The sequence below is a fragment of the Drosophila tropicalis genome, unplaced genomic scaffold (assembly GCF_018151085.1).
Source record: "Drosophila tropicalis isolate 14030-0801.00 unplaced genomic scaffold, ASM1815108v1 contig_593, whole genome shotgun sequence".
NCBI classification, from domain to species: Eukaryota; Metazoa; Arthropoda; class Insecta; order Diptera; family Drosophilidae; genus Drosophila; species Drosophila tropicalis.
This window is the reverse complement of record NW_027173070.1, coordinates 20,590,662-20,605,776: the sequence shown is the minus strand read 5'-3', so window position 1 is coordinate 20,605,776 and position 15,115 is coordinate 20,590,662. Positions and strand designations below refer to the sequence as shown.

The window sequence follows — 15,115 nt, the reverse complement described above, 5'->3', positions numbered from 1 at the left end:
AATTATTGAATAATTGAATTATTCATTTTGTTTTAATTGAATTAATTTCTTCTTGTTTTTTATATGCATAATATGAAATAAAATGATATGAGATTTTGTTTGTTTTTTAAATGTTAATTTGTTAAATTTTAGTTTTAAAATGTATGTATTTTCGTAACCCTGGAACCTATCTTCGATTTTTACATGGCTTGCTATAGAAAATCATAATTCACTTTGCGTTGTTTCGACTTGCGTCGCATTTTTTTGGAACGTATCCCCGACGCAAAGCGAGGTATGGGTGTACTCTGTAAGTCTGTATGTTTTATATCTTTTAAAGACTTTTTGTTAAGCCTTCTTAAGACAAGCCAATTGTCGAAATAATCTGCTTTCCTTGAAACATAATTTTTCAAGTTCTCTGATACTCGAACTAAAAAACCCATTATAATTATAATTATTGGATTGAATGGAAATTGAAACTTAATATTGAAAGCTGACGATTTTTATTAGAAAAAGAGAGCATTGCTATAGTTTTAACGTTTTGGCTATTGACCAAGTTCTGTTTCTGAAACTTTAACCTTCCAATGATCAGTGAAAGATTTGTTAATTTCTTAAAAATCGTTTTGGGAAAACTTTACACTACCAAGAGATCAGTTTTTTATTCATAATTTAACCAATTTTTCCGTGTTCAAAGTGGGAAAACCCCTTCAAGACGAATTTGTTGTGTGTTAAAACGAAATTTTGCATAAAAAGTTCTTATTCAATTTATGTTTCAAGTTTTAAAACCAATTTCATTTGGTGTGTGTTTTTTCTAAAGTGTGTTATTACTGTACTACCAAAATGGCCAACTAATTGTAAGACTAATTGTAAGTAGCTTGGATTGACGGTATAGATATGGAATATGTATGTATGTATGTGCATATGTGTGTGTGTATGTAGTGGTCTTGCTGGTTTTTGAGAACGTTTCCCATAAATGTGTGTGTGTTTGTGTGAGTTGGAGGCTCGTCTGGTTTCGCCAAAAAGAGCTCCATCAACGTCATCACTTCGGCATACATAAACTCACACAAACACACAGTTATGCATACTTATGTATATGTACATATATGTATACATATAAATATTTTCGTACATACTTTATGTTTATTTGTATAAAATATATCTACAAAATTGTTGGCTCGTGAACAAAAGAATTGTCGGCATCACATGCTTGAGTTAATTTTAATGAAACATATGTATAGATAAATATACATATGTGTGTGTGTGTACATTTGTATATGTAACATTTCGTGTGACTGCTAAAATTAGCATTTTTGGCTTAATTCGCCAAAGCGCCAAGCAAAAGAACTGCAGAAAAAAAAACACCAAGAGAGCGCGCGCTGTCTCTCTCTCTCTCTGGCTTGTACGAGCGCAACAGTTGTCGATCGTTTACATTGGTATGTGTGTATGAGCAGTTGGGGGCATATATTCTGGTCTACTCTCTGACTCTCACGTAGGTCAACTGGTTTTGTTAGCTCTCTCTGTGGTCTGTCTCTCTCCCTCTTTGGTGTTTTATCGTTATGACTTTAACATCAATTAGATAAATGAGCTTTTAATGTTTTTTTTTTTGGGGAAATAATTGAAATTAATTTCCACGTAAGGATTTGCAGCATTTGTGTGTGAGTTCAGTTCTGTTTTTGGGTTGAGAGAAATTTTTGGTTTTTTTTTTACTTTGTCTGACGCAATAAATGGCAGTTGCATCAGCATTTTTGGTAATACGTGCGCAGGCGCATACAGATGGCTGCGCTTGTTGCACTATTCTCTCTTTTTTCACTCGCTCTCTCTCTCCCACTCACCCCCTCCCTCTCTCGTGAAACTACTCTTTAGGGGGCTCGTCTCTTTTTGTTAGTGCAAAATGCTGGCAGCCAGACAAAACCCTTTCAAAGTGTTGGTGCTCTAAATATAGCAAAAAAAAAAAAAAAAAAAGAGGAAATGCTCGCAAAATGTTAGATTGTTGTTTAGGTACAGTAATTACGTTAAAGCTATTTGTTAGTTGCGTCATAACGGTATTCTAAAAAAGCTTTCAAACAGCAATGTCATTATTGATAATGGCTATTACTATCTAGTTAGAGATTGATATGCATGACCTTGAAATGAGCCCCATAGAAACGCCCACAAGGAATTGCCTGAGCTGAGTCAACTTCATTTTACAACCCCAAATCTTAATCATGGATAAAAAGAGTTCATTGCACTCGGTTTTAAATGAAGGGGGCAAAAACAAGTTTTACTTGTGTACCTGTGGCGTGTGCGACCTTCCCTTAGATATCACATCAAAAATATTTGCACATTTTTACTTTTTGTCGACGGACTGATCCGTAAGCTGATTTCGATCGAGGGCAAATGACGGACAAAAATCGTGATTCAAAAAAAAAACTTTCCATTAATGCAGATACATATCGCTTTTGGCTCTTTTGTTTTAAATATGTACATACATACTTGGAAGTTTGTGCCAATTCATGGCTACAATCGTTTTAGATTATCATGGGTAGAGTGTCATTATTATTGTGCACACAATATTATGAAATAGAAAGACGAGCCCCCCAAGCAAGTTGTGAAAAGCTTCTTTGGGGGGGGCCCGTACTCGTATATATACAATTGTTCATACATATAAAGTAAAGGGGACACATTTTTTGATCAATAAGTGTCTTTCTACGTGCGTCAGGCCCCCAAAAATCTTAATCAAACAATCAAAAAGTCACGCCAAATGTTATTTCAAGGTTTTCCAATTTTTTGTTTTTGCACGCGCATCTTTCCCAAAGTCAATTTAATAATATTCAATTTAAAATATGTGTAAATAAAAATCAATTGATATAGCATCATCATCATCATCACCACATATGTATGAAACAATTGGCTATTAAACATAACCACACAAAAGCAGTACAGCAGCCAAAACAAATCAATAAAAATAAAAGAATTGTGGCACGCAAAAGGAAGAAATGCTGTTGCCAGAACGAATTCCAAGTGCCCTAGACGAAGGGGTTCAATTTCACACCAATAGAAAGGTTTCATATTCATTTTCAATTGGTTTTTGACCCACAATCGTCAAAATATCGCTTTACTCAGGGGCCTAGGGGGTCCGGGTTCCATAAATTTTTGGCAAATACTTGCCACAAATTTTCAAATCTGTTCTAAAATTACGCTTACTTTTTGACTACTATACGCCTGGTCTTAGCCCCTTTGTGTTTCCCTCGCCATACCCCACAAATTCCAGTCTGGGCCTGGGTCACGCTTATATACTGATACTAATTCCTTTTGATCAATTTGTTGTCGTTTTTAAAATTGTAGAAATTTCGATACTTTCTGTAAATGTTTACCGTTTTAAAACGTTTACAGAAAACTCGTTTCAATTTAAATGATTATCGAAAGGTTTTCAGCACTCACACACACACACGCAAACAACTTTGCGAATTTTCTGGAAATTTTTTTATTTTACAATAAATTCTTCACCTTCATCAATTTGGTACTTAAAACCCGTTATGGAACAGCTGATTGACCTTTAACTTTGGTTTACTTTGTGTGCACTATGTGTGTATGTGTATATACAGTTAAGATGGTGCCACTAGGTCGCCAAAATGTTTGAAAAGAAAAAAAAATGCGTCATCGTTATGTAGGGACGGAAGGCAGGAGGGGACACCAAAACAAAAATACAGCATCCAAAATATGGCAGTGTCGCGCCGGCGTAACAACAACAACTCCAACAACAACACAAGTTCTGCACTTGGCGGCGTCTAATGTTGGCGGCGTCCCACACTCACACACATGCTCAAACGTGTGTGTATTCTATCTATGGTAACGCTCCATTCATGCCTTCTTTTCGACCTTCGAGCCATGACAAAACTCTCAGACTCATTTGGGGCATTTCCTTACTCTGCTCTCTTGCTGCTGCTCAGCTGAGCAGTCTTAGGCCCCCCACAAAAGAAATAGAGAGAGAGAGAGCGACAGACAGAGAGCGAGCGTGAACGCGAACGCTGTGCTCTCTTCTTGCTAGCGCCTGTTTTACCGTTCATTCGAACGCTCCACACACACATTCACAGTGAGTGTAAAAAAAAAAAAGCTTCTGTGAAATTGGTGCCCGCTATATAAACGTTGCGCATTCGAATCTCGTGCTTCAGTGCCACAATAGTGGATATCACATTTAGTAGTTTGTTAAAAAGGTAATAACTCAATCACAGCAGAGCAGCACCAAGCACTCTCACAACGGTTCCACGCCAAAGACGAACAAGTGTAAAAATTAATTTTTTAAAAAATTAATCACAACAATTCAGTGACAAGTTAATAATAATTTATCAAAAAACTTATCAAATTTCTATGAAAAATTTGGTTGGCTCTTTTTTAAACTATTTTTAGATTTAGCTAGCGTCTGTTTTTTTATTATTTTTTGTTTTTCTTGCTGTTAACCAGTTCCGGTAAACCGAAAACCTTATCGAGGTTTTTTTCTGTGTCGCGCGATAAATTAATGCAAAAAAAAAAAAACACTATTTTTAAAATCAAAGAAAAGAAAAAAATTAAAACATTAATTCAGTCTCTGGTCTGTCTGGAGTTAAAATGCGAATGTAAATTTATGCGCATTTTCTATTTGCAAAAACCTACGTAAATTGGCATCAAATGAACCTCAATATTAATGGACAACTAACTAACTATAGACACTCTTAGCGAATTTACGTAATTCTGAGTGTCAAGTGTAAAAACGTCAACGACTCTTACCCCAAAAAATAAATAAAATTGTCAAGGGTAAAAATTTGCAAATTACAAAAACCCGCAAAAGAAAAAAAGAAACCCAAACGAAACGACAAGTTTCGAGAGAGAAATTTCTATGACCGTGAACATTTTGATTTTTGTTTAAATATAGAATTGTTTTGTATCTAGAAGATACAAGAAAACATCTTAATGTATCTACTATAACTTGTCTGTATGTAAATGTGTAAAAACTCAAGGCACTTTTTGGGGGAAATTAGCAAAAATTTTGTTGTGTATGAAATTTTTAAAGCGCAAAAACAAAAAGTGAAAACGTGGGCGGCATTTTTCAACTAATTGAACTAAATATAAAAAAGGCAGCAGCCGCTCCATATCTTACTTTAGTTAATTAATTTATGTTTTACTTCTAAAATTAAACCAAAAGAAACCGCTAAAAAAAAGATCACTCAAAAAATGGTTGAAAAAAAAAACTGTTGTCAAAATCGCAACGTTGCAATGTTGACAAATGAGGCAGAAGCATTTCTCACCTGTATGAGCATGTCTGCCTATGTGTGTGTGTGTGTATGTGGGTGATGAAGAGCATAAGAGAATTTCGCACGTGAGGTAAATGCAAGAGAGTCGCCGTCACACAAACACACACGGAAATTGAAAGAGAAACTTTGATAATGTCAAGCTAAGCTTAAGAGAGCATTTAACATTCTCTGCAAAAATTTACATACCCTGCAATTTAAAGTTTAAAAAAAGTATATAAAGGCGGGTTTTGTTTGTGTATCTTTAATCTAAAAGTGATTTAGATCATTTGTCTTCCTATTTGGCACACAATTTCAACAAATGTCATTAAGATCGATTAAAATAAATTAGATTTAGTGACGCTTACTAGCAACGACAGCTGTTTCTATCGATGCCTCTGGGCTCTCTAGCAAAAACTAATGGCAAATTCGAGTAGCTAATGAAGCGGACTACAAATTACAGTGGAAACTCTCTTGGAAAAACTGTTTAGCAAGTATTTTCATTACATTTCGGCTATGAAGAAATAAACAAAGGACAATTTTAAACAATGTGTTTTTTGTTGTAATGTAGAGTTGAACATATTAAAATTGAAAAATTGTTAAATACTTAGATTAGAAAATTTTTATAAATTATAATCCTTATATCCATCAAACGATCCTTTCTAATGGCGCCAAACAAGTATTATTAATGTTAAAAAATTTTTGACCAACATTTTTATATCATTTACTTGATCAATTTATTTAAAACTTGGCAAACAAACTTGACCCCAAGGCACACCGAATTAAAAACATATTTTTTACAATTTAAAAATAGCAAAAACACGGCTAAACTTTTCTTTTTTGTGTTTCAAAAATGTTTCATGTTTCGCTTCAGTCTCTCGGTTTATGAGGATCGCAGGGATTTGGTTCCTTTAGTCTGTTTTGACTGTATTTCAATGTAGGCATTTCCGTTGAAAATTTTCATAGCCAAAATTTTGGCTCAAAGTGCTATCTATGTTTACCTTTTGCCCCCATATGAATCACATCAAATTGTAGTTTTTCGCAAATAATCATTCAATTGAATTTTTTTATTATTATTTTCTTTTTTTTTTTTGTGTGTTTCGGGCGGGGGCGGAGGTGTCTTATCGTTATGTCACGGCTAATGGCAAAAATATACCACAACCCAATTACCACCCACTCGAGAGCTAGACAGTGAGAGAGAAAGCGCGAGGAGAGCAGCAGACCCAAAGGCGTCGACGTCATGTCGCCCACGCAGATTGCCTCCGCCTCCGTTTCAGACTCTGGGCATCACATGACGCAGGAGCCAAAGAACGAACAAACGAAATGAATTTTCTTTATTTCTATTTGTTTTTCTTTTTTTTTTTATACAATATATATTTTTGGTTCTTATTTAAATTTGCGGTCATTAATTATATGGTAGGGTGGAAAATTTTTACAAAAACACAAAAATTTTGAAAAAGAATTCGGAAATATACGCATCGAAAAAGTATATGTATATATATTTTTGTTTGGTGAGGTCTACAAGTTCGTCACGGAATGATATCAAGGACATGAGTTTTATTAAAATACCTATGGAAAAGTGGGTGTGTTAGCTAGATTGTGGGGGGGGGTGTGTCTATCCCCCCTCTTACCATGCCAATTCACCTTATGTGTGTGTGTGTATATATGTGCTATCATATGCAAACACATATATGAAGTGCCAAGATAAGAAACAGACATCGCGCTATATTTTTTAACCAGACAGTTGATTAGATGTTACATTTTCAAGTGTTAACTATTAATAGTTATTAATTATTATACTATATACATTTGTATACTTGCAGCAAAGACCATCAAAACAACACAAAAGGAAAATTCTTAAATAAGAATAAAAATAGTTGATGAAGAAGTAACACAAACGTCAAGGAAACATTCTATATAAAGTTCAAGTGCAAATCATTAAACTGATAAGATGAGTGGACGTGACAATCGAGGCGCCGGCGGCGGTGGCGGTGGTGGCAGTGGTGGTGGCCATCATCATCATCATCAACCATTGAGCAGCGCCATGGGCAAGCTCAAGGAGAAATTGACCAGAGTTGGTGTAAGTATCATAAACTCAAATTGAGGTAGTCACTCTTACTAAGCAAAGTTCAAGAGACTAACTTGCATTTGAAGTGATCCGATTAGATTTAGATTTATTTGATAGGACAAAAATATGCAATTTGATACTGATATTTCATGTTCTTTAGGCAAAGTCCAAATGTTTTCGTACCCAATAATGGAATTGAGCATAAGAACAATCCATAGGCGAGTTATTTGATACCCTTTCTAGACTTTCCTATTCGTATAGACCTGTATTTTCTTTTACTTTTTACCTTTGGAGCTTTGCTTTTTACTAAAATAATATCAGAATCTCTTTACACATTCACTTCCTTGTAGCTTTTTCTTTTGCGACAAGTATCTTGATGAAATACTCTCAATATTTAGGTCATTGACCATTGATAAGAATGCTTCCTAGTAACACACTGATTGATATATTTGTTGCTGTTGTTGTAAATAATATTTAAAATAAAATCAGAAGGAGAATATTCAAGAATATGTATTGGTATTTAATAACCACGTGAACAAAGTTTAACAGCAACAACATTGAACCTTTTTGTCTTGAACTTGTACAAGAGATTATGCTAAAAAAGATCATGAAAATCGAATCTGGGATTACGTCGGCTTAACGCTGCTTATTTAATCTGAATTGAAAGCATATTTTTTTAATCCGCAATTGTCTGTTGTGGTGTAGCCACGCAGCAAACGTTTCAGTTTCGCCGTTTAATCAGTTTTTATTTTCTTCCCCTCCCCATTTTAAAGGACGATTTGGGTTATCATCGTGTGGAAAGCAATTTGTCTACTTCAAATACGGCCACAAGTTTGGATACAATATTGCCAGAGGATCCTTTTCTATTTCCACAAGAGGCACCACAGCGTCATCCTCAGCAGAGTCCAAGTCAGAGTCAGCAGCAACAACGTCGTTTTCTAGAGGACGAACCGCCATTATCTTTTCGTCCATTGCTCGAGGACGATGATATTAATGAACCACCCACACAGCAGCAGCAGCAGCCACAACACCAACACCAACAACAGCATCGTTCACCTTTAAGGGCTAGTGGTAGCTTGGAATTGACCCCTTTACCGCCACCACCCACAACATTAGAGCCACGTGATCGCCAACAGCGCAGTATTCCCGGTGAGGATCTGCAACGCAGCAAGCAATCTCTGAAAGGTTCACGTGTATCCTTTGAGAAAACCAATAGCAAACAGGCAGCCGAGAGCAGTGACGAAGACAGTTTTGAGGATAAACGTATTGGTTTCCAACAGCAGAAGGCCACAAGTGTTGATCACAAGGGCATTTTGAAGGATTTAAAGCATATATTAGCCAACGACAATCGTCGTCAATTTCAGGCCAAGAAGCATGTTTCATTGGATGTGAAGGGAACACGTTTCCTACAAGATCTACTTAAGGAATCATCATCCGAAGAGGAGTTCCATAAGACACGACGCGAGTTCCAAGGACGCAAACATCAAAGTCTTGATCCGCGTGTAACATTTAAATTAGACAAAGTATTACAAGGCTCTAGCACAGACAGTGACGAGGAGGGCGATGATGCTGAGCACAAGCGTCTGATACACAGACCCAAAGACATAACCAAACCTGTGATTATCGATCTAAAGGATTTGGAAAGTGAAAGTGACGAAGATTTTCTAACATCACGACAACATTTCCAACAGCAACGTTCGATTAGCACAGATTCCCGCAAAAGGTATGTATATACAATATGCTCAAATCATATACTTATGTATGTAATCATCTGTGTATTTATATAATCTCTAACATTGAAACGCAATTTCCAGTCGACGTTTGTACGAAATGGATGACATGGGCAATAAACGTGGCGACAATATACGACATGCAGTGCCCTTTGTACGACAGATCACTGAAGATGGCAAACCCAAACTTGAGGTCTATAGACCCACCACAAATCCCATCTATATATGGACACAGGTAGGTCAAACTTGTCTTTACAATAATATATGTATGTATGTAGATAAATATATAATATCTATTGTTGGCTCGTTAAACGATACGAATTAGGCGCCGCCGTCTTATGAATGGCATTACACACACACACACACACACAACATAAGAAAAAAGGCATTCTTTTGAGCAATTTAATATGCGTAAATTGTGGGTCGTCGTCATCAGCCACCAGCCACATCATCATCATCATTATTCCATATTGAAAGCGCGTGGCGAGGCGGCAGCTATTTTTCGCACGATTCATCGTCCCCGTTGAGTTGCTTGCTTTAATTGAAATTGAAACTGGAAATAAACGCAGTTACTAGTTAACTTATGGTCGGACTAAAAATATATATGCCTGATGGATGGTTGCTTGGCCGACTGACTACTTGCCATACTGGCTACTTCTGGCAAAATGCATTGTTTCCTGATAGTGAACTGGACTTGAATGAATTTCAACTTAGTTGCATTTTGCATATTAACTGGGTTAGCTCGAGAACTCGCGTAAAAGTCAACATAATACTATACTTAGTAGTCGAAAATTTTAAAAACTCTTGTATGAGTTATATTTATAGTGACGGATCCATAGTATACTGTCCGGTGTCTCCCCAGAAAGCATTTCCTTAAAAGAGGTCTTATACCTTCTAAATTTGAAATACATATTAGGATTCAATCGTTCCCCAAAAACTTCTTCTTTACTTCTCAAACTTTTGCCAATAATTTGAACCATTTAAGAACAGTCACCATAATTCGAAAAGAAACTACTTTTTGGTAAAAGTTTAAAAGATTTTTTTAAAAAATGATTAAGATGAAGAGATATTTGAGATTTCATTGTAGATGTCAAATTTCTTGAACTTAAAAAACTTCTTAATGAAAATTCGCAACTATTTGTCTAGGAAAGGCTATCAAAAAACCGCTACAAACTGCTCTCAGCTGGCTGGCTTTAAAGTGATGGGGAACAGATCATCAAGAATAGCTTATTCTTTGCTTAATCTTAATCTTTCACACGTAAACAGCGTGATAAGCTGCACACACACGCACACAAACACCCAAATGTGTGTGTGTGTAGTAGTGCTTTTTGTAGTGGTCTTTGTCGACCAATTGTTTGCAAAGATGCAAATACTACACATGTATATAGAGATGATGATAAGGCATCTGATCATTAAGTCCATTTAGTTAAAGCCAACCCTATCCAATCAATATATATTTATATATACAAATCAATGTCTGTTATATGTACATACATATATGCTTACTTATATAGATTATGTACGTGACTGAGCCTAACTAAATAAAAATAATCTGAATCTAACGGCCAATGCAATGCGAAAAATATTGACAACTTTCAGTTGAGTTTTGTCAAGCAAAGCGCATACATTTTTGTTTTTTTGTTATATTCACCTGTTTAGAATTATTTCGAATTTTATTGAGCAAGGCTTTAAGTGAAAGGCGGACTTGAGCAATTAACCTTGCTAGTCCGTGTCTATAGAATAGATTCAAAGCAATTAGAAGAAAAAAAAAACGAACGAAACGTTAAAATGAAGATCCTTATGCGGGCGGACACTCATGTGTCCTTTTCGGTGCCAGTGGAGGAGCCAAAGGCTATTTGTACTGTCTCTCAGGTGCCAAAAAAACGAAAGAAACTTGTTAAAATTTTTAACCATTTTTTTAACACCTGTATTTCTTTGGTTTATTTTGCAGGTTTTGGCTGCTTTGAGTGTCTCATTGGGCTCATTGGTTGTGGGCTTTGTGAGTGCCTACACTTCCCCGGCCTTAATTACCATGACCAATGGCAATATTACATCATTTGAAGTCACTCCACAAGCGGTAAGTAAAAGAATAATGTGAAAGTCTTTCGAATCAGTTGGAAATGGTTGAAGAAAAGTGTTAAATAAGTAAATAAAAACCTTTCTCTTAAGCATTTTCCAACTGATCAGTAAGGGATAAATGATCTTTTTGCTACTGATTTAGACTCACAATCAGAGTATGAATCACAAAACTTCTTGAAAACCTTTTCCAACTCATTTCAAATAATAGTTAACTTCATCTTACTAATTTTTCGCTTAATCTAACTCTTATTTCTAGGCCTCTTGGGTGGGCGGAATAATGCCCCTGGCTGGTCTACTTGGTGGAATTGCGGGCGGTCCATTTATAGAGTATCTGGGACGTCGTAATACAATTTTGACAACGGCAGTACCTTTCATTGTGTCTTCATTGCTGATAGCATGTGCAGTGAATATTACAATGGTTCTCTTGGGACGTTTCTTGGCGGGATTCTGTGTGGGCATTGCTTCGCTGTCGTTGCCTGTATATTTGGGCGAGACCGTTCAGCCGGAAGTTAGAGGAACTCTGGGCTTGCTGCCCACGGCATTTGGTAATATAGGCATTCTACTATGCTTTGTGGCTGGCACCTACATGGATTGGTCAATGTTGGCCTTTTTGGGTGCCGCACTGCCAGTGCCGTTCTTGATTCTAATGTTCCTTATACCCGAAACCCCACGCTGGTATGTGAGTCGTGGCAGGGAGGAACGTGCCCGGAAGGCACTAAGTTGGTTGCGTGGCAAGGAAGCGGATGTGGAACCAGAACTGAAGGGTCTACTTCGTTCTCAGGCCGATGCGGATCGTTCGGCCACACAAAATACCATGCTGGAGCTGTTGAAACGGAATAACCTAAAGCCCTTGTCCATCTCATTGGGTCTGATGTTTTTCCAGCAGTTGAGCGGCATCAATGCTGTCATTTTCTATACAGTGCAAATCTTTAAGGATGCTGGCTCTACCATTGATGGCAATGTGTGTACAATTATTGTTGGCATAGTTAATTTCATGGCCACATTTATTGGCATTATATTGATTGATCGGGCGGGTCGTAAGGTGAGTAAATCGGCAAAAAATAAGGAAAACGAAACCAGAACTAATTAAAAGTAATAATTTTTTTTATAGGTTCTATTGTATGTCTCCAATGTGGCTATGATTATTACCCTATTCGTGCTTGGTGGTTTCTTCTACTGCAAGGATAAAGCTGGCATTGATGTGTCCAATGTGGGTTGGCTGCCTTTGAGCTGTTTTGTTGTCTACATCTTGGGTTTCTCATTGGGTTTCGGTCCCATACCATGGCTAATGATGGGTGAAATTTTGCCAGCCAAAATTCGTGGATCGGCGGCATCAGTGGCCACCGCATTCAACTGGACTTGCACATTCGTGGTGACAAAAACTTTCCAAGATATGTTGGGTAAGTGTTTACAAAAATAATGGACTTCTGTAATTCAAATTGCTAATAATTGCTGATTCCTTGTCCAAATAGATGTCATTGGTTCATATGGCGCCTTTTGGCTATTTGGAGCCATTTGCTTTATTGGCCTATTCTTTGTGATAATCTATGTGCCCGAAACTCAGGGTAAAACACTCGAGGATATTGAGCGTAAAATGATGGGACGTGTGCGTCGCATGTCCTCGGTGGCAAATATTAAGCCGCTGTCCTTTAACATGTAGAACAACAAATACACACACACACACACATGCCCACCCCACACACACACACTCATATATATACAACAAATATGCCATATTATCAAACAAAACAAAACATAAAAAAAGAGGATCTTTAAAGCGATCAAACCAAATATTAGTCCGTAGTGTCCTTTTAGTTCATAAGTCCAGAGTTATTGACTCCTAATTCAAAACAAAATACATCAATCTTGGTTTTATGTAGAGGAGCATAAAAAAAAACTAATTATGAAGAATTTCCTTTATATCTATTGTTATAATTTGTAAATTATAAGTTCTTAGTTTTATATGTATGTAAATTATATGAGTTTTACTAGCAATATTTATGTTGACATTTGAGAAATTTCAAAACCAAAAGGAAATTAAAATGAATTTATCGGTGTAGCAACAAAATGTAACAAAAAACAATGAACACAAATTTTAGCTATAATTATTCCCCCCCACCATCAGCCCCCCCCCACACACACTCTAAGAGAGAACATCAATTGGCTATACATATATATTTCGAATATACATATTAAATATATTAGATAAGAGAGAATGTTAAAAAACAACCCAATCCAAATATTTTAGCTCTATATATACATATATATATTATACGATGTAAATTAATTTAAAAAAGTACAACTAAAAAAAATGACACATCCAAGATAAATTGTTTTCATTTTTCGGGCACCCAGAGATCGTCCCACTATATACATATGTATATGTATTTATGAAAGTGGTGGTCAATGGAGAATAAATTGACCTTGGCAAATCATGACCCCCTTGCCAAGAAAACAATGTCACCGCAAATACGTGAGAATTATAAAGAATTTAATTCAAAACTGTACTTAATATATATGTATATGAATATAGTGTCATTCGTACTCTACATGTTCGGCATACAAAAATAGAATTCTAAACTGCAATTACAGTACTTTTTCACCCCCCCCTTACATGTTCAGTTGACGTATGTATATATTTATAATCATGTTTACATCTGGCTGACATGAAGCTTATGAAAGACTAGACAAACTTTGATGTCCGTTTCAGGTTCGTTCTCTTATCGGTTTGGCATTACGACGACAATGCAAAATTGAATCAACATTATCACCGGATTTATTGACGTTAGCTGCTGATTAGAAGAGACATTCACAGAACGAACGCTCAGACATTCTAGAAATAGGAAATTCATCATCCTATATCTAGTCGGTATTTAAAATCTCTAGACTAAATGGCTTGCAATATTGATCTATTTCGAATCGAATAGAAGGTGAATAGTTTTAGATTTCGATGGGGATATCTTTGATAGGTTTGATTGCCTATTAAACAAATTGGATCGACTTAAAATGAAAAGTGAAGTATGAGCTATGGAACAAACATTTTCAAGTTTCTACAACTTGACTTTTTGATATAGATGATAGTCTTGCTTGATTTAGTATAATTTTTGATTAATGCTAATGAGCGAAATTTCTACTAATATCACATAAGATGCCGACTATTAAAACATTTACAAATCACAAAAGGAGCTTGTCAGCTCAATATGTCGTTTAATTGTCAAAAAACATTCGTTCATTGCTGATTTTGAAGTTTAAAAGCAAGAATTTAAGCAACTCCAATTAATTTGGTTAACGAGAAGAGAATTTGGGGCGAGAAGGAAAGAGTCCTAAGGCCGACTGGTATGATTCGCCACCAAAAATTCTAGGATTCCTTTTGTGGCAAGATACTAAACAAGGATTCGTTTTGCCCCAAATGTTAGCTGAAGCATTTGGAATTTTCAGCCAAATCGATTGCTAAATGTCATTGACATGATCACTTGGCGTTACTTCGGGTATTTCTTTGTTTATTTGCTGTTTTGTTTTCTTAATCATCGTCATCCGCATCATGGTCTTAAGTCCACTCACCCATAACTTGAACACGGCAAATGGCACAAATATCGCTGAAATTAGAAGCAATTAGTAAATATTTGTTTCATTGTTGGCTCAAATATTCACCATTCGACATCCCAGCTCCACATAGCCACAGCATTCCATTTCTTTAGCGTAAACATTTTTTCCGGCTTACTGCCGTCGGCGTCTGTTGGGCGGTCCACTGAGTTTTCACCATCGTCGGCCATCGCACTTACTTGAAATTATTTTTTATGTTCAACAAATAAACAAAAACAATATTTTTTATCACAATTGAAATTAAACAAATTGGGGGTGGAGAACCATCGATGGGACTATCGACTACATCGATGGCTATCGCATTTCAAAAACTATCGATGATTTTGGGAAAAGGTGGTAGCCCGGTTATCGATTACCGTTTGATTGACAGAGATGTTCTTAAATTCAATTTGGATGAGCGAATTCGCAATTGCTGA

At 36.2% G+C, this 15,115-nt stretch overlaps 2 protein-coding genes across 3 annotated transcripts in view; one reads left to right on the top strand and one right to left on the bottom strand.

Moving 5' to 3' along the window:
• Roc2 (Regulator of cullins 2) overlaps positions 1-15,008 on the bottom strand; it is a 30,382-nt gene extending 15,374 nt beyond the window's left edge. Inside the window, exons 1-2 of the mRNA XM_068290467.1 lie at positions 14,748-15,008; positions 14,658-14,692 (exon numbers count right to left, since the gene is read on the bottom strand). Coding sequence (XP_068146568.1) covers positions 14,658-14,692; positions 14,748-14,869 — 157 coding nt within the window. The 5' untranslated portion in view covers positions 14,870-15,008. The remainder of the gene's footprint in view (positions 1-14,657; positions 14,693-14,747) is intronic.
• Tret1-1 (Trehalose transporter 1-1) lies at positions 4,130-13,325 on the top strand. Of its 2 annotated transcripts, XM_068288670.1 has the most exons (8): positions 4,130-4,169; positions 7,043-7,299; positions 8,061-9,010; positions 9,102-9,252; positions 10,969-11,094; positions 11,353-12,138; positions 12,208-12,496; positions 12,569-13,325. In XM_068288670.1, the coding sequence occupies exons 2-8, from the start codon at positions 7,171-7,173 to the stop codon at positions 12,754-12,756; spliced, it is 2,619 nt and encodes an 872-aa protein (XP_068144771.1). In that variant the 5' UTR covers positions 4,130-4,169; positions 7,043-7,170; the 3' UTR covers positions 12,757-13,325. The 2 variants fall into 2 exon arrangements, with proteins under 2 accessions (XP_068144771.1, XP_068144772.1); XM_068288671.1 differs by lacking the exons at positions 4,130-4,169; positions 7,043-7,299; positions 8,061-9,010; positions 9,102-9,252 and adding an exon at positions 10,614-10,889.
• Positions 15,009-15,115: the final 107 nt, after the last annotated feature.

Coding starts and splice junctions, on each gene's coding strand:
- Tret1-1 (XM_068288670.1), top strand. CDS start 7,171: ATGAGTGGACGTGACAATCGAGGCGCCGGCGGCGGTGGCGGTGGTGGC. Junction 9,253..10,968: donor CCATCTATATATGGACACAG/GTAGGTCAAACT, acceptor TTTATTTTGCAG/GTTTTGGCTGCTTTGAGTGT. Junction 11,095..11,352: donor TTGAAGTCACTCCACAAGCG/GTAAGTAAAAGA, acceptor TCTTATTTCTAG/GCCTCTTGGGTGGGCGGAAT.